Source organism: Pygocentrus nattereri, chromosome 10, assembly GCF_015220715.1.
Source record: "Pygocentrus nattereri isolate fPygNat1 chromosome 10, fPygNat1.pri, whole genome shotgun sequence".
NCBI classification, from domain to species: Eukaryota; Metazoa; Chordata; class Actinopteri; order Characiformes; family Serrasalmidae; genus Pygocentrus; species Pygocentrus nattereri.
The window spans coordinates 9,587,501-9,609,539 of record NC_051220.1 but is presented as its reverse complement, the minus strand read 5'-3'; the positions used below and the strand labels follow the sequence as shown (position 1 = coordinate 9,609,539).

The 22,039-nt window shown below is 41.2% G+C and overlaps 1 protein-coding gene across 3 annotated transcripts in view; it reads left to right on the top strand.

The window, feature by feature from the left end:
• The window catches only part of shtn1 (shootin 1), a 75,828-nt gene that overhangs the window by 15,464 nt on the left and 38,325 nt on the right, over positions 1-22,039 (top strand). For all 3 annotated transcript variants that reach the window (XM_037542097.1, XM_037542096.1, XM_017704931.2), the window contains exons 4-12: positions 1,497-1,591; positions 8,265-8,430; positions 8,905-9,002; positions 10,102-10,183; positions 11,694-11,788; positions 11,900-12,046; positions 13,064-13,217; positions 15,146-15,266; positions 19,876-19,961. In XM_037542097.1, the coding sequence (XP_037397994.1) occupies positions 1,497-1,591; positions 8,265-8,430; positions 8,905-9,002; positions 10,102-10,183; positions 11,694-11,788; positions 11,900-12,046; positions 13,064-13,217; positions 15,146-15,266; positions 19,876-19,961 (1,044 nt within the window). The remainder of the gene's footprint in view (positions 1-1,496; positions 1,592-8,264; positions 8,431-8,904; positions 9,003-10,101; positions 10,184-11,693; positions 11,789-11,899; positions 12,047-13,063; positions 13,218-15,145; positions 15,267-19,875; positions 19,962-22,039) is intronic.

Below are 22,039 nucleotides of genomic sequence, written 5' to 3'. Positions count from 1 at the left end.
TTTCACACCACTGTATATACTCTGTTCTCTGTAGAGCACATATTCCACCTTGTTGCCTGACTTTAACCCCAGTTTGCTTCTTGCGCCAAAGTTTGTCAATCTGAAGCAATTTTCCAGGTTGGGAGCTCGATCGGAAGTAACTGACGGCGCAGATGATCTGGCGTCAGAGGAGAAACGAGTGAATCTTTAGCCCACCGATCGAGCTCTGATGTGACCAGAGACCCTCCGATATTATCAGACATGTTTGATATTTACGACTCTCACTGTATCAGCGTTTCTCACCACATATTATCACTATACATAAAAGCACAAACAGATCCAGTAAGTGTGGCTCTGTTTGTCTCCTGTGATCTGAGGAGATCTGGGTCTTTTGAGTTCTTATCTGTAGCTGACACCCGTTATGTGTGTTATTCTCTGTCTTTGCCTTGTCGTCTAGTCTGAGCGCCCTCACGAAAACAAGACAAGAAATTCTGCCAGAGTGACGTTAAGTTTGTAATCCTCTCTATTGTAGAAATCTGTTAAGTCATGTTTGTGAACGCCAACCCTTGAAAATCACCAGAACAGAGTTTTCAGACTTTGCGTACAATTGATTTCTCTCTGTTTCCCATTGGTTGGCAGCCAATCATAGGGTTAAATGCACCCTCTTAAGGCTTTTGAGAAATAAGATTTTCTTCATGATTGGTGCTGGAAAACTACAAATGCTTTTCGAGGGCTGCTTGAACTGAGAAGCTGGTGACAACAGAAATATATCAGGAGTGTGATGTATCCCTATACAGCAAGACAGCAACACACACTACCTGCATGAACGCTTACTTCACAGACACACTGGTGCTGCCCCCTCCACTGCACAGGCCATACGAGGAACTCTTTTTAATATCTTGGTGCATTAATACAGAAATTATTCGATATTTGTGCTCACAAATGTGTGTATTAGGTATTTTCAGTGGCTTCAGATGCAGCTCTGTTTTATATTGATGCCTGGAATTGAGGTTTGTTGGTTACTGAATAATCGCATAATGACAGTGTGCATCCCTAGAATACACAAAAAGCATTAATCAGAACACTCACAAAAACACTCAGCTGGAACAGTGATTGGTCAGGAGGGTAGTAAACACAGTAAAAACACTGATTTTCACATTGCAGTTAACTTTGGTATCAGTATTGCACACTGCAGTAACAGTTAATGGATTATGCAGCGTTTGACTGAAGATAGAATCTGTGGTGCTATTTATGCATTTGTTTATTTATTTTCTTTGCTTGTTTAACCAACTGCAAGTCATTATTCCTAATTCAAAATGAGTGAATTAATGAGAGAGTCTTACAGTTCTGAGTTAATGTACAATCATGTTGACTCCATGGTGTGACTTTTCTCTCACTGTGGAACTGACAGCTTGGAATAGAAGAAGCATAGAATAATATTTAGTATATTTTTGATGTTTTGTGTGTGTGTGTGTGTGTGTGTGTGTGTGTGTGTGTGTGTGTGTGTGTGTGCGCAGTGTCCCACAGGGTGCTGCAGGAGGTCAACAGCATGCAGGAGAACCTGGAGGTTGAGAAGACCTGCAGGGAGACAGTTGAGGCCCTGGCAACAAAGGTTTATCATATTCTATTCTATTCTATTCTGTTCTGTTCAATTCTATTCTATTCTACACTGCATTATTCTATTCGGATCTGTTCCATTCTACTATATTCTGCATTTTTTCATTCTATTCTGCTTAATTCTATTCTGTTGTGCTTAATTCTGTTCTGTTCTTAATTCTATCCTCTCTGTTGTGCTTAATTCTGTTCTGTTCTATTGTATTCTATTCTGTTTTGTGTTGTTTGATACTATTCTATTTTGCGTTATTCTGTTCAATTCTATTTTACACTACACTGCATTATTCTATTCTGTTATGTTCTATTCAGTTCTGCACTGTTCTGTTCTATTATGTTCTTTTATGCAGTATTCTATTTTATTCTGTTTCATTCTATTCTATTTTGCATTATTCTATTCTATTCTAATCAATTATACTTGGTTCCTTTCTATTCCATCTTATTTTGCTGTTTTCTGCTTTGTTTTACTCCGTTTGAAAAGCACACCTCCCTGCTTTTTTCTATTCTAATCTGTTCCGTTCTGTTTAGTCTATTGCTTTCTGTTCTTTTCTGGCCTTACTTGCCTATTTAATTATGTTCTGTTCCGTTATGAAACTTCTAGGCAGTATCGGTGAGGCCCTGTTGATCTGTCCTGTTTGTGAGGATAATATTCTAGGTATCTTATTGACCTATTCAAAAACGTTTTCTTTATTCTCTTTCAGATATTTTCTTTTTGTTTCAAGGTTTGACAAAATTTTACACAATACTTATGGCACACGACTCAGTGCCTAAATATGGCCTCAAATACTGCACAGATGAATAGCTTTAAACAGTCATCTTGGCCTAAAGACTTAGGCTTTTGTGCAGCTCTACACTACGAAAATAATGCATAAAAAAGAAATTGTCTACTTCTAATATAGTATTTGATAATGTGTCATCAGTCCCAGAACATCTGTTCATCAAACATAAAGGCTTCTCAAACATATAGGTCCCAAATACAGACTAAAACACAGTGTATGTGCACTAGTGGAAGCGAAAGCCTAAGGTAAGTCTGAGTAAACGTTTTTTAGGAAGAGCCAGGTGTGAGGGGTGGCTCAGGGACTTTTTTTGATAGATGAATCAGCTTTCTGTCGCTGTATCGGCTGATAGCCCCATGCAGTGAGACAGCAATGAGAGAACAGCAGCGTGGAGGGCAAGAGCGAAGGATGAAAAGATTGAAAGAGAGAGGAAAGAGGGTAGGAAGGTGACATGCCGCTGTGTTTTTCACACGCAGGGAAAGGCCTGGTTTACAGAGGCAGAGAGCTTTGACCGTCTGAACCAGTGTAGCTATCTAGGACAACTTGATAATTCTCAGGGTTTGTTTATTTGTTTATTTACTTTTGTGTTGTGTTTTCTCAAAACCTCTTAAACTGTTCCACACTGCAGTTCCTCACTAATATGAAGCTTCCACATCAGTTTCATAGTAGCTGCTGAATCATTTGAGTAGTTACTGGATCATATGTCTTAAGACTGTGAATAATAATAAGGCTCCTTTACATTCATTCAGTACACTGGAGATTTAGTACAAACTGTTGCCTGTAAATGATACCTTTGTTGTAATTTTGTTAGGTGTTTCCTTCTTTTTGTTTTGTCCACATGTGTGTAGCAAAATGTTTTGTTGCCATCATTAGAAAGCCTGAATTAATTTTTTTCAGATATTATTTTTCCACTTTTGAAAATGCTAGCCACCCATCAAATTTCACAATAAATGAACCAGTGAAAATGTTGAAAAGCACACCTTTCTGGTTTTTAAGTTGCATTATAAAAAAAAAAAATACAGAAAACTTTTCCTTCACTTTAGGTATTTTTTCAGAGAAGATTTCAACAGCATTTTTAAAATGGATTATATTTCCATTTCCACAGATTTTGTAGGTTTGTTTCTACCTTAGATGTGTCTTAGGCTGTGCCGGTCTAAGGGCAGCTTTCCCAGCTTGTTTCACAAACTGCTTTTGGGGTTTTTAGCAGCTGCCTATCAGCCTGGAAATAGCCCTACAGCTGAGCAGCGTAACGCTCTGGCATTATGTGCTTTAGAAAAGCTTGATTTGACCAATCACATGCTTCCTGTCTCCCATTAAAGAAGATGCTGGCGTGTCCTGTTATTGCTGGTGGCCACTGTGCTTGAAAACCCCCCTCTTTCTCTGTCTCTTTCTCTCCCCCTGTCTGTCCGGCCCTTTGTTCAGATCTCTCTTTGGCCCATCTCTGGCGTATACCGCCCCATACTCAGCCTGATGAATTGTGGTTTCGCAGCGGGAGGCTGCAACAACCTCTGTGAATGCTGGTTGTTTCCAACACCCAACTGGCTGATTTTATCCCCATCCGTCCCCATAAAGCCTGTAAACTGTTTTGGCTTTAACCACTCGGTCAGTTCTTTCATCCTATGGAGAGGAAAATTGCAATGTGTCACACTCTAGCTGGGGTCCTTTCTGGGTTTTAAGTCCGTTCACTGTATGTGCAAAAGCTTGTACATATAGACAGAGCTTTAAAGGTGTGGTGAAAGTAGTGTTCCTCAAGGCTTAGCATTAGGCATTCTACATTTGGCGTTTCAGTCTATCCACTGTATGAATGGCAAGAGCTAATGCATATGGACATCTCTCCCTATATATGGTGAAAATGGGCTCAGCTGTAGGCCCTCTGCATTTGAGTTTTAAGTCTTTTCACTATATAAACAGAAAGAGATGGTGCATATAGACAACTCTTTTAATGTATGGTAAAAATGGTGTTCTTCAGGGCTTAGCTTTAGGCACTCTACACTTCGGGTTTCAGTCCAGCTACTGTATAAATGGCAAAAAATAATGCATATAGGCATCTCTCCCCATGTATGGTGAAAAGGGTGTTCCTCAGGGCTCAGCTGTAGGCCCTCTGCATTTAGATTTTAAGTCTGTTCACTACATAAACAGAAAGAGGTAGAGCATATAGACAACTCTTTTAATGTATGTGATGAAATTAATGTGTGAAAGTGGAGTTCTTCAAGGCTCGGCTTTAGGCAGTCTACTTTTTCTACTTTTCTTATTGTTTTAGACAGTGGGGTAGTTTGATTGACTGTAAACTCAGTGTCATTTTTGTCACAAACCTTGACTTCAGTGCTTAATCAAAAACATCTCCAAAAAAGCTCTGATCTGTTTACCTAGAGCCTTACAAACAGCACTAGTTCAGATGTGTTTTGGAGATATTTCTGCTGCACAGTCACTTTTTTTGTTGTTGTTGTTTTGTTTAGAAAATGATAAAAATGGAAATAAGTTCATATTCTGGACTTGCTGAATGTGGTTTTAAAGAAAATGAGAATGAAAAAAGACCCACATTACATGCGGCACAGAATATGATTTTATTTCTTTCTTCTATTTTTTCAAAACGTGAAGGTTATGCTGCGAAAATTATAGCATTGGCTCATTCCCAATTTACATTTAAATCGGCCCAAACTGTTTTGGTAGGTGTGATTGGCGGAGAGCGGAGGGAATCAGCTCTAATAACCGCCATGTTGCGGCCGTTTGATGCTTTGTTCCTGATGCCTGTAATTTTGTCTGCCAACGAGGCCTCTGGGCTGGTGGACAAAAAAAATAGGAAGAAGAAGGAAAAAATTATAATTTCTTAAACTCTGGAACATTCTGAATTAAAAAAAGAAAAAGGCAGTAATGGAGGAGAGAGCAGGCGGCGTCGGTCAAATCAAAGTGCAATCCAAACACATGACATTTTGTTTTGATGTTGGATTGGAGGAGATGGGAGGGGGGCGACCTCTGTGACTGATTTCTGCAACTGTGTAATTTCACGTTCACGCTTTCTCATCAATGCTGCATGATTATCACTTATGTGTTGTTGATTGTGTTTTTTTTAGAGTGAAGGAAATCATCAGGAAGTGGCTTCATGTGGTTGTCTGGTCCTGGCAAGGGACAGCATTAATAAGCCTTTGACCAGTGTGTCGTGTAGGATTAATTTTCATAATTTACATATCATCGCCCCCATTGGCTGGCTTTGTCCCCACTTATTTCCCTCTCTAATTGCTGTTTGCGTATGACCTATCTTTAAAGACTTTAATTTAACAGTAAAGACGAGGTGATATTTCTTAAACACGGGTCTATTGGAGTATAAGAGGGGCCGTATCGGGGGGAATTTGGCCGGCTGTATCTGATAGCCCGCGTTAATGATGTTTACGTGGTCATATCTGATAAAGTACTGTAATTATTTTTATTTCCCCGCTTTTCCCCACGTCTCCTGTGCGGCTGTATTATTTTACCCTTGATTATTGCTCTTTTCAGCAGAGTGTTTCATGCTGGGCGTGAGTGTACGTGTGTGTTCCTGTTTGATTGAGTGAAATGGGATGTGCGCAGGTTGGTATTTGAGCAGGCAGGGTTGCTGTGTTGATTTGATTTTTGATTTCAGCTCGCTGGAAAATCAGCTGCTTCAGACTTATATCATCTTTGAATTTATTTATTTATTCTTTATTTTCTTCTTCGCTGTCTCTAATCGTCACACCTGAAAACACGACGAGAATGCCATTGCACAGCAGAGGGGAATGTGCAGGGGAATGTGCATCTACATGTACACACGTGTAATAGGTTTGGGACTTTTTTGGGGATGTTTTGTTGATTTCCTGAGGTAAAAATTAATACACATCCTCTGTAGAGATCTCATTTTAATGCACACGTACTCTTTATTTACTGAACTTCACATACTGGGGGAAAAAAACAAAAATAAATATAAAATGTTATATTGTATCTTGTACTGACTTTTTCCAATACATTAAAGTTTAATGTTAGTTCTCTGTAGAGGAGGTGGTAACTTATTTTCACTTAATGAAATATGTACATTGAGGTGGGGTGTTCAAATTGTTGCACACTATGGTACATTTCCAGTTAAAAGTTTGGACCCACCTGATTGAATTGATGTTTTTCATTAGCTCAACATTTTAAGATTAAGACTTAAATCATCTATTTCAGACTTTTAATGTACTCTTGCTCTATAAAAATGTGAATTCTCAATGCTATCATTGTATTCACACTTGTGATGCCTTCTGTTGTTCCTTTGATAAAGATTTGAAAATGTGTGGCCCAGTGCATCTAACAATACAGGCAGCATGGAGCTTCTCTTATACAGTGATAGGAAACACGGTAGCTCACAGGAAACTCCGATTCCACAAGCTAATCTATTTTACTGACCAGCATGGACATGAACACTCACTAACTATTCGAGTAGCAGATTCTAATCAGTTAAAGGAAACAAAGCCAAAGACATGAGCAAGATGTTAGGTTTGGCAGGGCTAAAACCATATGTTTTTAAAGGCTTAGGCTTAACTGCTTAGTGGGCTGTTTGGATGTTGATGAACCCCTAAATGGCCAGGTCCTGTCGGCAGGCCCAGTGTATTATTACATACTTCTATAAGCTCAGCCAGTTTGCGTTGAAGTCCCTGTAGTTACTTAATAATAAATGTACAAGGGGGTTTTATCCCCAACCATCCCCATAAAGCCTATAAACTATTTAGGTTTAATTATGCTACTCTATCAATTTTTTCATCCTATGGAGAGGAAAATTACGACATATCAGACTCTGGCTGGGGTCTTTTTGGGTCCATTCACTATATACACAACAAGAGCTGGTACATATAGACAACTCTTGTAATGTGTGGTGAAAGTGGTGTTCCTCAAGGCTGATCTTTAGGCCCTCTGCCTTTGGGGTTTTAGTCTATCCACTTCGGATGTCCAGTAAATGTACACCGGTTCTTGGGGTAATTTCCTCTTTTATGGGTGCTCCTCTATGATTCTATTGCTGTCCAGATTATTCTGGGTAATTGTTTTTGGTTCTGAAGTACTCAGGAGGTTGTTACATATTAACAGGGTATGTATTTGGTACAAACTCCACAGTACTGTGTAATTATTCTGAGTGAAAAGTACCAGTTAGGTATATGACATAGTAATATTGTACATAAATAAAACAAAGTCTTATGTGGAATCTGGGCTGTAAAAGAATGAGAAAAGAAATGATAATTAGTATGGTTTTAATGAGTTCTTACCATTTACTTCAGAAAACTGTCTTTGTACTTTGTGCTAATCTTTGTACAGCTTGTGACTTTGGAATTGTTTTTGATTTACACTCCTGCGTACACGGGTGATATTACAGTGAAGTACCAAACACTTGTAACTCTGAATATTTATAAGGTGTATTACTATATCCTTTATCAGCTTAATAGCTAGAACCTTTTGGCCATTTCGGTGTAATTTAGATAAACTGCCTTGAAACGTTACTCATCAGTTTTACTCATCACCCAAAATGATTCTCTAGTACTCTAGTAATTTTATACACAAACCTGGTTACTGCCTTAGGGAACTGTTAAAAAACAAGTAATGCAAAAGTTAGTGAGGAAAAATAAAATGCAATAAATAAAAGAAGTGATGACAAGAAAATCAGAATAAATAGCAAAATACAACAAAAATACAACAAAATAAACCATATTTTTAGCAGTTTTGGTATCATTAAAAAGCACATAATATGGGAAAGGAAATTTGCCTTGTTTTTATGAATCAAAGTATGTAATGCACTGTTCCCTCTATACAGTTCATATGTTTGGATTAAGCTATAAGAAAAGCCTGCTTTGACTTTGTTGTTTAGTGATATCACTCAAACCAACTTGTGCTTGTGTGCTTGTGTGTGTGTGTGTTTGTGTGTAGCTGAACAGACAGAACCGTTCTCTGAAGAGGAAGAGTATGATGTACCTGGCCCACCTGGGTTCTGATGTTCTCGCTAAGATCAATTTGGATGATGATGAAGTTGATGATCAGCAGGAGGAGGAGTCTGGAACCTGTAGCTCCACCCACTGTCACACCATCATCTCAGGCATGTCTCCAGCCTCCTTCCCACATTGCAGCACTTTCTGAAACACCATGTAGCTCTTTAACGTTTTGTGGTTCTGTCTGAATGCAATTATATAGTTAGATAATTAGTGACACAGTAAGTTGTAAACATTTGAACGTCCCTTGTTAGAAAGTCCTCTGCAGGGAACAAACCTAAGTATGACATCTTTCTACAAATTTTACTCCACAATTTATATTTTTTGCTGAGTTTAACATGGTGTGAAAAAACATAATATTTAAAATGCAGAGGCCACATTTTATGTTTTATTTTCCCCAAAATGTTAACTAAACAAGCAATTTCAGCAGACAGACAGTAATTGTAAAAAAAAAAAAAAAAAAGTAATTGTAAAACATGTTATCATGGGACTTGTATGTTAGCTTATTATGATTTTATATTGATGTGATAAAGATATCATCAGTTTCTTTTTGACTTTGTTTATTTGTTTGTGTGGAACAGAGCTGAGGGGTAAATTAGAGTTGGCTCAGGAGGAGAAAAAATGCTTGGCCATTGATCTGGAGGAGGCAAAAGATCAGCACCGCAAAACCAGAGAGGAAGTAAGACAGACTTTAATTACAGCTATGAGTCCCATACTGACACACACGCAGAGATTAGAGCTGCTACTCTCTTAATGAAATTGTAATGATGCTTGTTTTTGCTCAGAGTTGAATTCATGATTCTCGTGAGGCTGGGGTGGATTGATATTAGGCATGTTCTCTGACTCAAATCAGACCCCAGAGACTCAAGGCTCAGCTCACACTTATACCCCAAAGACTCGGGATTTGATTCAGACTTGCAAACTTTATTTGGACTCGCCCCCCCTCAGAGTCTCTGGTCTTGACTATGACCTGCTCCCTAAAGACTCAAGACCCGACTCAGACTTGCACACAGAGGCTTGAGACTCGACTTGGTTTTGCACCGCGGATACTCGAGGCTGGACTTGGACTCGCACCCCAGAGACTCAACTCAAACGTGCCCTCCAGAGACTTGAAATTCGCAACTCGATTCACACATGTAACTAACTCTGCCTCGCATCTCAGGGGCCTGAGACTCTGATCTCAGACTCAACTCAGACTTGCACCCCAAAGACTTGAGAGACTTGGCTCAGATTTGACCCTCAGATTTGCATTTCAGATACTTGAGATTTGCAACTCGGTTGAGACACACACGTAACTGACTCAGACTTCCTCCTCCTGGACTTGAGACTCAAGAACCTCGACCCTGTCTCGCACTGCTGAGACTCAATTCAGACATGAAATGACTTGTAACGTTTCTAGCACTTATGGAAGACGTCCAGCTACGGTGCCGTTGTGCCCCTCATGGATGTCATTCTACCATCACCCTCACAGTAAAACATTAAATACTGCTGTACATCTTTAGAAATTCACTTTATTACTCAGTCCAATTTTCATGGCTTTCAGTCCGTCATTATTTATCTCTAACTGCTCTGATGTTGCTCTATTCAGACTGGTTTAAGCATTTGAATGTCGTCAGAAAAATCACTTAAATGTTAAAATGGGTGTATAGAATAGAAGAAGAAAATATCTTCATGTCATGAACTCGTTATTGCTTTTCAATGTCTCAGATTCTTTCTTTCACTTGTTCTTTCTTTCTCTTTGTGCTCTCTCTCTCTTTCCCCCTCTCTCTCTCTCCCAGCTCCTGAGAGAAAAACATGATAATACTGTTTTGATTGCTGAAACGCTTCAACAAAAGAAGCTCTTGGGAAAATATAACAGAGGTTAGTTCCAATCCTGTTACCCACAGTAACCTCGCCCACCCTCCAGCACACACACACATTGGCGCACACGGTGTCACCTCTGATCCCTGAGACAATGCGCACACTCGTATCATAATTACACCAGCGATTTGGTGTGGTGTTTTTTGTAAGCCAAGTCCTTGAGTGGCGTAATATTTTTGCTGCGGTTAAAGCCTGAGGCCTCTCATAATCGTCCTTATCATACATAATTCAGAAACCACAGTTCAACACTAATCTCACTTTCCCCTCTCTTACTCTCTATCTCTCCGCTGTGGTACCTTCGTCAGATGTTCTGTTATACACTGAATATCCAGCCCTTCTAATGATATTTAAAGAGTCCATGTCCTACAGTTTGTCTTGTATTTTATTCACTTACAACGTTTGTGTTGGCTTTATGTACCAAAGTCTTTATTAAAATTAATTAAACAGGCTCCGCCTTTAATGCTGACCTATGCAAATAGCCTCTGTTATGATTGGCTGCCCTGTATTGGGCCTCATTCAAAAAGCAGGCCGAAATCGCAGGCTGAAAAATCGAGCTGAAACACTCCTTATAACTTCAGTGTGAATGGTGGAGCTAAACGGCTCCTGTTTTCATACAACCATTTAAAACAAGATGCTTTTATAGCTTAGTTTCTATGTATAGCCTGTATGTACTGGAGAGTGAATGGTACAACACTTGACCACTTAATTAAGTCTTTGTTTCTACACTCACAGTCCATTTTATCAGCTCCACTGACCATATAGGACCACTTTGTAGTTCTACAGTTACAGACTGTAGTCTATCTGTCTCTCTGTTTATCCTGTTCTTCAATGGTGAGGACCCCCACACAGCAGGTATTATTTGGGTGGTGGATCATTCTCAACACTGCGGTGGTGTGTTAGTGTGTGTTGTGCTGGTGCGAGTGGATCAAACACAGCAGTGCTGCTGGAGTTTTTAAACACTATGTCCACTCACTGTCCACTCTTTTAGACACTCCTGATAGCTGATAAAGTGGACAATGAATGTAGAAACAAGGGTTTGTACTGTGAAGTGGATTGTTGGCATACTCATGTATATATCAGATATTTGTGATACAGGCACTAATTGGTTGGAACGTGCAGCCGCTGTTGCGCTCACTGGACGTTAGCTACTTTTATCAGGAGAGCCATTGATGGAATTTGGCCTTTAAAACGTGTATTGAAACTATTGTATGCTACAGTGTGTAAGGAAACACACAGACACAATGTTTCACATTTAAAAACTGAATATAAACACTTGGATGAATGATTTTTATTCAACATTTCACATACTACGCTGCACTAAATCAAGTTAAAGAGGACTAAATATGTTCATTTTTAGTGAAACAAGCAATATGCATGGAAAAAAAAAGGAAATCACAATCAAATTTATCCGTGTAAAATATTGTCAGCTCTATGTCAAACTGTGTTAGCGGCGTTAAAAGCTTACAACGTATGTACGTGTGTGTGTGTGTGTGTGTGTGTGTGTGTGTAGTGTCCAAGTATGCAGTAGAGGAGTACGAGGCCCTGCAAGCTGACCTGGAGCTGGAGAAAGACCTGCGAGCAGAGGCTGAGAAGTTTGCACAAGAGGTCGACAAACACAGACGCTATCCTCTCTCTGTCCTGTTTACTGATCTGATTAAAGATTCTTTTTCAGCTGCTGGATTTCATGTTTTTTTCTCTTGTGGTGTTTACATATAGATGCTGGTGGAGCAGAAGAAGATGAAAAGACAGAGTAAAGTTCTGCTGCAGACCATGTCTCCTTCAGAAGCTCTGCAGTGTGCTCTCAAAGAAATCACATCCCTCACACACAAGCTGGAGACACAGAGACTCGAGCACCAACAACAGGTGGGTACACACACACACACACACACACACAAGGGCTGCAGTCGGTGCAAATCTCACTTGAAAGCCAGGACCTCCCAATTTCTATGTGCCCCAGACAAGTTCTTTTCACACTTCCTTATTTGACGCAGCGGAAGACGTCATAGTATGGAAATTGCTGTCTTTCCCCCCGGAGACATCTGCTTCTAGAGCTATAATAGGCAGGACTCTGGTAAACAGTTAGACCTTAAAACCACTGTTGAACCTTGATGAACTAAAAATGTACCTTCACAGAGCCTTTATTTCTAACAATGTACATATTTAGATTATCCATTCTACCTTAAATTGTGCAGTTACGTTCAGGCACCTTATGCGTGGAAAGGTCAGTTCAGAAAAGAAGTTGGCAGATAAAAAGCCAGCATCAGTTTCGTTACATACACACACACACACACACACACACACACACACACAGCTAAAAGGTGTTTTGCAGCAGAAATATTCACACAGAAGCTTAAGAGCCCTGATCATTTCCTAGGACCTACTCAATTTGTAAAACTAAACCATGATTTTGACCCCTTCCTGATAATTTTCTGTTAAATTTCAGCTTAAAAGGGTCCGTGTTACAGAGGTTACACTTTTAGCTGTAAAGGGAGCAGCCTACAGTATGCCAATAAGACATTAAAAAGGCATTGCCAGTGTATAAAAGCCAAAAACAACCATTAAACGAGTGACAACCAACACTTAAAGGGGAATTTCACCAATTCTTCAAAATTTCTGCATTTTGATAGGAACCAGATTGTTAGAGACACAAATATAGCCTTTTATTTACTATCCAAAGCCACTTATAGTCTTATAACAGTAAGTTTTCTTTGGGGACTATTTTGCCTCACAACATCCTGCAGGTATCCCTCCACCATGAATGTATTTAAAATGCATTTAAGGTCAAAACCTTCTCAAAACTCATCAGAAAAGTGTGTCTCAAGACATCATGACTCCTCTAATAACACAATGATTCTATAAATACACATCTGTGTCACATAGCTGAAGCGTTTGCAGGATGAACTGCATGGCTCTGATTGGAGGAAACAACTGTCAGCATTAGAGAAGAAGGCGGAGCTTCTGGAGGAGGAGAGGAGAGAGATGCTGGAGAAATGTAGCAGAGCGGAGATCGAGGCAAAAGACCTACGCTTTACAGGTACACACGCACCTTGTGAGGAGGGTCATGGGGTCATATGTGCAGTCGTATGCAAGTTTGAACAACCTGCTCAAATTTAGTTTTGAATGAATTAGCATTTCTACAGGGAGCACTTTTAATTACACCTTTAAAACATTTTTCAGCAAATTCTAGTGCACCGTTTCTATTTATTTGATGTGTTTAAATTTGCACAATGTAAGATTTGTTTGTTAACATGGAAAGAAGTATCATTACTGATGAGCATGGTGAGCATGCGCTGCTGCAAGTTGCTCTGTAAAGTCTGAAATAATCATTTAAAAGTCAGAGGTGTCAGGTCAGGAGTTTTTCACACCACATCGTACCTGTTTACGTATTTACATCACAAACACAGGCTCAGAAAGAAGGTCGCTATTTAGGTTAAATGTGATCTTAAAATCCTCATTACATTGATGAAGATGTGATGACACTAATAATTCACTCACATCTTCAGAGGGTACATCCTTCATGAGGTTTAGACTGGGCTCTCTTTGAATCTCTTTTACTCATCAGATTCATTCATTTGGGGAAGGGGTCCAGAGCAAACACACGTTCTACAGTGTTCTTCAAAATATTGCAAGTAATTACATATTTTGACCAGAGAGGTCCAAATTTCCTCAAAACTTATTCCTCAAAATATATCAGAAAAAAAAATACATAGAATGAGCCATATCTTTTGCACAGGCCAACTTCTATGTTTTATTTTAGCATGTATGGTAAGTTGAGCAAATAAACAGTGATTGTGCATTAAAATATGCAGGAGTGTGTTCTCTGTAAGGGATGTATTCACTTACTTTCATGTAGAAAATAAACAAAACTGTCATTTTCTACATATTATGTTCCTGCCTATATGTAAGTAGCTGTGTGTAATAATATGTCCAGTGTGCAAAGATCAGAGACCCCCATTCATTTTCATTTCCACTCAAAATGTCCATTAATTACAGGTTCAACTTTAGTAAAACACAGGAAACTACGGAGCCCTGCTTGTGACATCCCATATAAATAAAAATAATGCATGGCCATACCTTATTAACTCTGGGAGCAAGATCACAACTTGGTAAAGCATGAGAATGAGATCATTTAGTCGTGGCCATGACTTAATAAGATGTGAGAATGAGATCATGCATTACAATCATGCATAAGTCATGGCCATGCATTAGGATCTTGCACCCACGCCTAAGTCGTGGCCATGACTTATTTATCTTGTTCCCACGCCTTACTAAGTCAACCACCACATAAAAATTCCCTTAAAAGATAAGAAACGAGCCAAATACTGGATACACATAATACTGCACTTAAAAAGATGGTTCTTTAGTAAAGAATAGTTCTGTGTAGAACTATGAACACTCAAAGAAACATGGTTCTTTGCATGATGAAATAATTTTCCAGATTAAAGGAGCATGTGTATACAACAAATTCCTCATCAATCTGTACAGAACCTGTTTGAAAAGGGTTCTGTACAACACCAAAAGGGTTCTGTTGTTACGATGTCAAGTTTGTAAAGACAGAAGAACTATTTTTGGTGCTGTATACACCCTTTACAACACGTTCTCCATCCAACTATAGAACTATTTCACCATGCAAAGAACGCTTTAGGCATGCAAATTGTTCTTTGAGTGTTTACAGTTCTATATAGATCCACTGTTCTTAGTAAAGAACACTTGAAACCCTTTTTTTTAAGAGTGTAGGCTCCCAAGATGAGAGATTTTGAAATTGTTAAACATGCTGACAAATATAAACTTATTGTAAACTTACACATCACTACTTATTGTATTATTTGTATTTACTGTAATGTTAGAGTTTTTCTGATCAAGTCTGTTTTTTATCAGGTCTTGTGTATTTCACAGGAAATTATTTTCTCCACCCCCTGCTGCAGCATATCTCACTGTGTATTTTATTGTGTGTGTTTGTAGTGGAAGAACTGCAGAAGAAACTCCAGCAGGTATCTAACCCTGTTCCTGCCCCTCCACCTCCTCCACCTCCCCCACCTCCACCACCACCTCCTCCACCTTCAGCACCGACCAACCCACTTAGGTCAGTACATTGAAGTCTTGACTTTGTTATACAATCACAGAAAGTCAGTTCCAACCTACAGAACCAACAGAATGCTCCAGCATTTTTATAGAAGCTTTTTGTACATGCTCCATATTTCATTTAAGGCTGAAAGAGCAGAGCTGTTTATTTTTTGTGTTCTGAGTTTAACATTAGGGCTTGGTTTTGAAAATCCTCATTACATATAGATACTTATGTTTAAAGAGTTTCACTCCAAAAGGCTCTACATACATTTGTGTTTTGGATATAAAGAGGGTTTGAAAAGAAGAACAGCTGGAGACGACGTGTTTTTCTCTAATAATGGTGGTATTAATCATGATTTAGCATTGATATATCTTGTATGTATAAAGCCTAACATATCTCAACAATATTTATCATGAAATCTTTATTTATTAATTTGTAGATTTATTTATGTTTTATTTGCAGGCTTTACAAAAAAAGAAAAAAATATGAATTAAAAAAGTCGTCTATAATGTGTTATGCAATGATACCCTTACCCTTACCTTTACCACTGTGTTTCATCACCTCTTCTTTTAACAACACTCATTAACACTACAGATGTGCACTTCACCCATGTGCACTAATGTACCCCTATACCATCATGAATTCTAGCTTTTGAACTGTGCACTGATAACAAGCTGAGTAGTCTTTAGCCTGGAGGAAGCATTGTTCATGATTTCCAAAAGGAATTTCAAATGTTGATTTGTCGGACCACAGGACACTTTTCCACTTCCCCCGGTGAATTTAAATGAACAGCCCAGAGAAGGCGGCAGCATTTCTGGATACTGTTTATCTATATTTTCTTCTTAGAGTTGCATTTGTGGATGCAGCAACAAACTTTTTCACAGACAGAGATTTTTCCAGATTCTCTGAATCCATCCATCCATCCATCCATCCATCCATCCATCCATCCATCATCTTCCGCTTCTCCAGGGTTCGGGTCGCGGGGGCAGCATCATGAGCAATGAAGCCCAGACCTCCCTTTCCCCAGCCACTTCCACTAGCTCCCTGGGAGGGATTCCGAGGCGCTCCCAGGCCAGCTGGGCGATATAGTCACGCCAGCGTGTCCTGGGTCTTCCCCGGGGTCTCCTCCCCGGTGGACTTGCCTGTGACACCTCCCAAGGGAGGCGTCCAGGAGGCATCCTAACAAGATGCCCGAACCACCTCAACTGGCTCCTCTCGACGTGAAGAAGCAGCGGCTCTACTCCGAGTCCCTCCCGGATGACCGAACTTCTCACCCTATCTCTAAGGGAGAGTCCAGCCACCCTGCAGAGGAAACTCATTTCAGCCGCTTGTATTCGCGATCTCGTTCTTTCGGTCATTACCCAAAGCTCATGACCATAGGTGAGGGTGGGAACATAGATCGACCAGTAAATCGAGAGCCTTGCCTTATGGCTCAGCTCTTTCTTTACCACAACAGACCGGTAAAGATCCCGCATCACTGCTGACCCAGCACCAATCCGCCTGTCAATCTCCCGCTCCCTTGTACCATCACTCGTGAACAAGACCCCGAGATACTTAAACTCCTCCACTTGAGGCAAGAGCTCATCCCCGACCCAGAGAGGGCTCTCCACCCTTTCCCGCGTGAGAACCATGGCCTCGGATTTGGAGGTACTGATCCTCATCCCGGCCGCTTCACACTCGGCTGCAAACCGATCCAGTGAAAGCTGAAGTTCACGGCCTGATGTCCCCAATAGGACCACATCATCTGCAAACAGCAGCGATGTGACCCTGAGGTCACCAAACCGGACACCCTCCATCCCCTGACTGCGCCTAGAAATTCTATCCATAAAAATTATGAATAGAATCGGTGACAAAGGGCAGCCCTGACGGAGTCCAACTCTCACTGGGAAAAAGTCTGACTTACTGCCAGCCATGCGAACCAAGCTCCTGCTTTGTTTGTACAGGGCCTGAATGGCTCGTAGCAAAGAGCCATGTACCCCGTACTCCCGAAGCACCTCCCACAGAATACCCCAGGGAACACAGTCGAATGCCTTCTCCAAATCCACAAAGCACATGTGGACTGGTTGGGCAAACTCCCATGAACCCTCGAGAATCCTGGAGAGGGTAAAGAGTTGGTCCAGTGTTCCACGACCAGGGCGGAACCCGCACTGCTCCTCCTGAATCCGAGGTTCGACTATAAGCCGGACTCTCTTCTCCAGTACCCTTGCATAGACCTTACCAGGGAGGCTGAGGAGTGTGATTCCCCTGTAGTTGGAACACACCCTTCGGTCCCCCTTTTTAAAAAGAGGCACCACCACCCCAGTCTGCCAATCAAGTGGCACCACCCCCGATGTCCACGCAATGTTGAAAAGGCGTGTCAGCCAAGACAGCCCCACAACATCCAGAGCCTTGAGGAACTCGGGACGGATCTCCTGCAGCCCTGCCGCCAAGGAGCTTTTTAACTACCTTAGCGACTTCGGCCTCAGTAATGGACAAGCCTATTCCCGTGTCCCCAGACTCTGCCTCCTCACTGGAGAACGTGTTGGTGGGATTGAGAAGGTCCTCAAAGTATTCCTTCCACCGCCCAATGACGTCTTCAGTCGAAGTCAGCAGCACACCATCTCCACTATATACAGTGCTAGTGGCACACTGCTTTCCCCTTCTGAGTCGCCTGGCGGTTTGCCAGAATCTTTTCGGAGCCGACTTAAAGTCACTTTCCAAGGCCTCACCGAACTCTTCCCACACCCGGGTTTTTGCCTTGGCAATGACTGAAGCCGCAGATCGCTTGGCCTGTCGATACCTGCCAGCTGCCTCTGGTGTCCTACAGGCCAACCATGTCCGGAAGGACTCCTTCTTCAGCTTGACGGCATCTCTCACCTGGGGTGTCCACCACCGGGTTCGAGGATTACCGCCCCGACAGGCACCAACTACCTTGCGACCACAGCTACAGTCAGCCGCTTCAACAATGGAGGAGCGGAACATGGCCCATTCTGAGTCAATGTCCCCCACCTCCCCCGAGGTCAAAGTTCTGACGGAGGTGTGAGTTGAAGATCAATCTGACAGGTTCTTCTGCCAGACGTTCCCAGCAAACCCTCACTATACATTTGGGTTTGCCTGGTCTGACTGGCATCTTCCCCCACCACCTGATCCAACTCACCACCAGGTGGTGATCAGTTGACAGCTCAGCTCCTCTCTTTACCCGAGTGTCCAGTACACATGGCCGCAAGTCCGCTGACACGACTACAAAGTCAATCATTGAACTGCGGCCTAGGGTGTCCTGGTGCCATGTGCACTTATGGACATCCTTGTGTTCAAACATGGTGTTCATTATGGACAAACTGTGGTTTGCACAGAAGTCCAAAAACTGAACACCACTCGGGTTCAGATCAGAGAGGCCATTCCTCCCAATCACACCCCTCCAGGTCTTACTGTCGTTGCCCACGTGAGCGTTGAAGTCCCCCAGTAGGACAATCGAGTCTCCAGGAGGAGCACTTTCAAGCACCCCTTCCAAGGACTCTATGAAGGCTGGGTATTCTGAACTGATGTTCGGTGCATAAGCACAGACAACAGTCAGGACCTGTTCCCCAACCCGAAGGCGTAGGGAAGCTACCCTCTCGTCCACCGGGGAAAACCCCAACATACAGGCGCCGAGTCGAGGGGCTATGAGAGCCCACACCTGCCCGCCGCCTCTCACCATGGGCAACTCCAGAAAAGAATAAAGTCCAGCCCCTCTCAAGGAGATTGGACCCAGAGCCCAAGCTGTGTGTTGAGGTGAGCCCGACTATATCTAGCCGGTATCTCTCGACCTCGCGCACCAACTCAGGCTCCTTCCCCGCCAGTGAGGTAACATTCCAAGTTCCAAAAGCCAGTTTCAGCAACCGAGGATCAGAACCCCAAGGCCCACGCCTTCGGACACTGCCCGCACCCCTACTACTGCCCCTCCCATCGGTGGTGGGTCGATGGGAGGGGGGACTCATGTAGCTCCTTCGGGCTGGGCCCGGCCGGGCACCATGAGTGAATGCCCGGCCACCAGACGCTCGCTGGCGAGCCCCTCCCCCAGGCCTGGCTCCAGGGTGGGGCCCCAGTAACCCTGATCCGGGCAGGGTACACAAGTCCTGCTTTGTTGTCCTCATAGGGGTGGTTATGGATCACACTTTGTCTGGCCTGTCACCTAGGACCAGTTTGCCATGGGAGACCCTACCAGGAGCTTTTGCTCCAGACAACATAGCTCCTAGGGTCCTTCAAGCACACAAACCTCTCCACCACGATAAGGTGGTGATCCATGGAGAGGATTCTATGAATCATTTAATGATATTAACAAATGTTCTTTGCTATTTTACGCTGAGAAGCATTTTTTTATATAGTTTTATACTCAAAGCAATTTTACACGTTTAGCCCATTTGTTATAAAGTGTTCACCCAGTGGGCACCTGTATTCGGAAAATAAATAAAAACTACAACAGTAGATACAAGCTTTTGTTCCATGCAATTTAGTGTCTGTGATTTTGTCCCTGTGTGTGTTAATGTGTCCATAACTCTTTCACAGTGTTTGCTATATAAAGTGTAATAGACAAACTCTGTGCCGGCACATTAAAGCTGATCACTGTATTGTGCTTCATTCAGTCATTTTTTTTCTGACTCTCTTCCAGCTCCCTCCTGTCAATGCTCCGTAAGAAAAAAGACGCCAATAATGACATTCCTCTGGTGGAAAAAGACTCTCCAGCAAAAGAACCAGGTAAGGACACAGGCTGGTGCATGCAGAGTGTTTGTATTCCTCCATCACCTGCCGCTGTGTCGTGACACTGTGGTTATGAATTAGTTCTTCTGCCACATTATTACAGTAGCCACTCACTTTCTTTTGTTGGTCCGATATTGAAAGACGAGGCACCTTTACACCCAGGACTATTTTCATGTGCAATTTCAATAAACTTCGACCATGAGAAGAAACTCGAAAGTAACCCCAGTCACCTTTTTTGTGCCGTTCACATCTGAATCCTATGGTTAAATATGCTTGAAGTGTTGAATGGAATTGGCTGAAAAGTTTGAGCTTTTATACTTTACACTAAGTTTTTGAGGGAGTGCAAACGAGAGTTTGCATGTGAATGTGTTACCATTATGGTTTACCAGATGGGTTTTCCATTGGATTTTATGACCTGGTAGATAGTGAAAAGACTGCGTGTACTTAGAAAGAAATTTCACTTTTTTTCACTTTTATAACCTCTGATATGTGGTAAGCCTATCAAATCAATTTTTGGGGGCATTTTGTTTTCCAAAAATAACAGTTTTCCGAAAGTGCACTCAAAATGACAGACTTGCACAGCCATTAGCAGCGGTGAAGGTGTCAGCATTAAATTATTATTAAATGCTTTTTAAATGTCAAAAGGGCTTTACAAAAAGGCCTGTTTCTTTACAGTTAAAGTACCATGTGTAATCCAATTTCTGCTCTTTTGTTGTTTGCATGTTGCACATTGAAATGATTGATTTCCCAAAAGAAACTGAAACTAAAATAACAAAAGCGTCAGAAAATGCATTTGAAAAACTTTTAGCATGTAGAGCACATAAAGTTTAAAACCAATCACGCATAGTGAGCAAGTTTGTGTTGCATTACAGTGTAAAATACACCTTTTACATATAAGTATTTGCATATATATATATATATATATATATATATATATATATACACACACACATATATATATATATATATATATATATATATATATATTTATATATATATACATATATATATATATATATATATATATATATATACATATATATATATATATATATATACATATATATATATATATATATTAGTGCTGTCAAACGATAAAAAAAAATTATTGCGATTAATCTCATCTTCATATAGTTAATTGCGATTAATCACATTTTTAAAAAATCTGTGTAAATCTTATAGAAAATAAGGATTCTTAAGTGAAATGTTACAATTAAAATGGTGAACACATTTTATGCTAAATGTACTTATGTTAAAAACTGCTGGGACAAGAGAAAACTGTAAGGGAGTTTTATTCACTCACATACCAGGCAGTAATACTGAACCTACAAAACACCAAATTGGATTTGTAAAAGATTACGATAGATAGATAGATAGATAGATAGATAGATAGATAGATAGATAGATAGACAGACAGACAGACAGACAGACAGACAGACAGACAGACAGAAGGAAATTTAGCAAGGGGAGCTGCAGTCTCAAATATGACATGTAGTCACATACGATATGTGTAACAAACGAAAATAAAAACTAAATAAAACTTCAGTTGTGCTGAAGTTGTATTCAGTCACAGCCTATAGGACTTGACAGGACTGCGCAAACAAAAATAAATTACACAAAGTTGGACTTCATTAAAGACGTAGTGTCATACCACAGTGCTACAGCATGTAAACGTGGCTAATCCGTTAATAATCCGACTAATAGCTCAATCGGAATAGAATGGGGCAGTCGTGGGCTTGGGGGAACTGGCCCTGTGACCGGAAGGTTGCCGGTTCAATCCCCAGCGCCGACAGTCCATGACTGAGGTGTCCTTGAGCAAGACACCTAACCCCCAATTGCTCCCCGGGCGCCGTGGATAGGGCTGCCCACCGCTCCGGGCAAGTGTGCTCACTGCCCCCCGTAGTGTGTGTGTGGTGTTTCACTTGCATGGATGGGTTAAATGCGGAGATGGAATTTCCCCGGTTGTGGGATCAAAATAGTATCACTTAATACGTCCATGGAAACACCTCAATCGGAATAGTCTAGTTATCATGGGTAATCCTGTAAATAATTAGTTAAATTGAAGAATAATAACC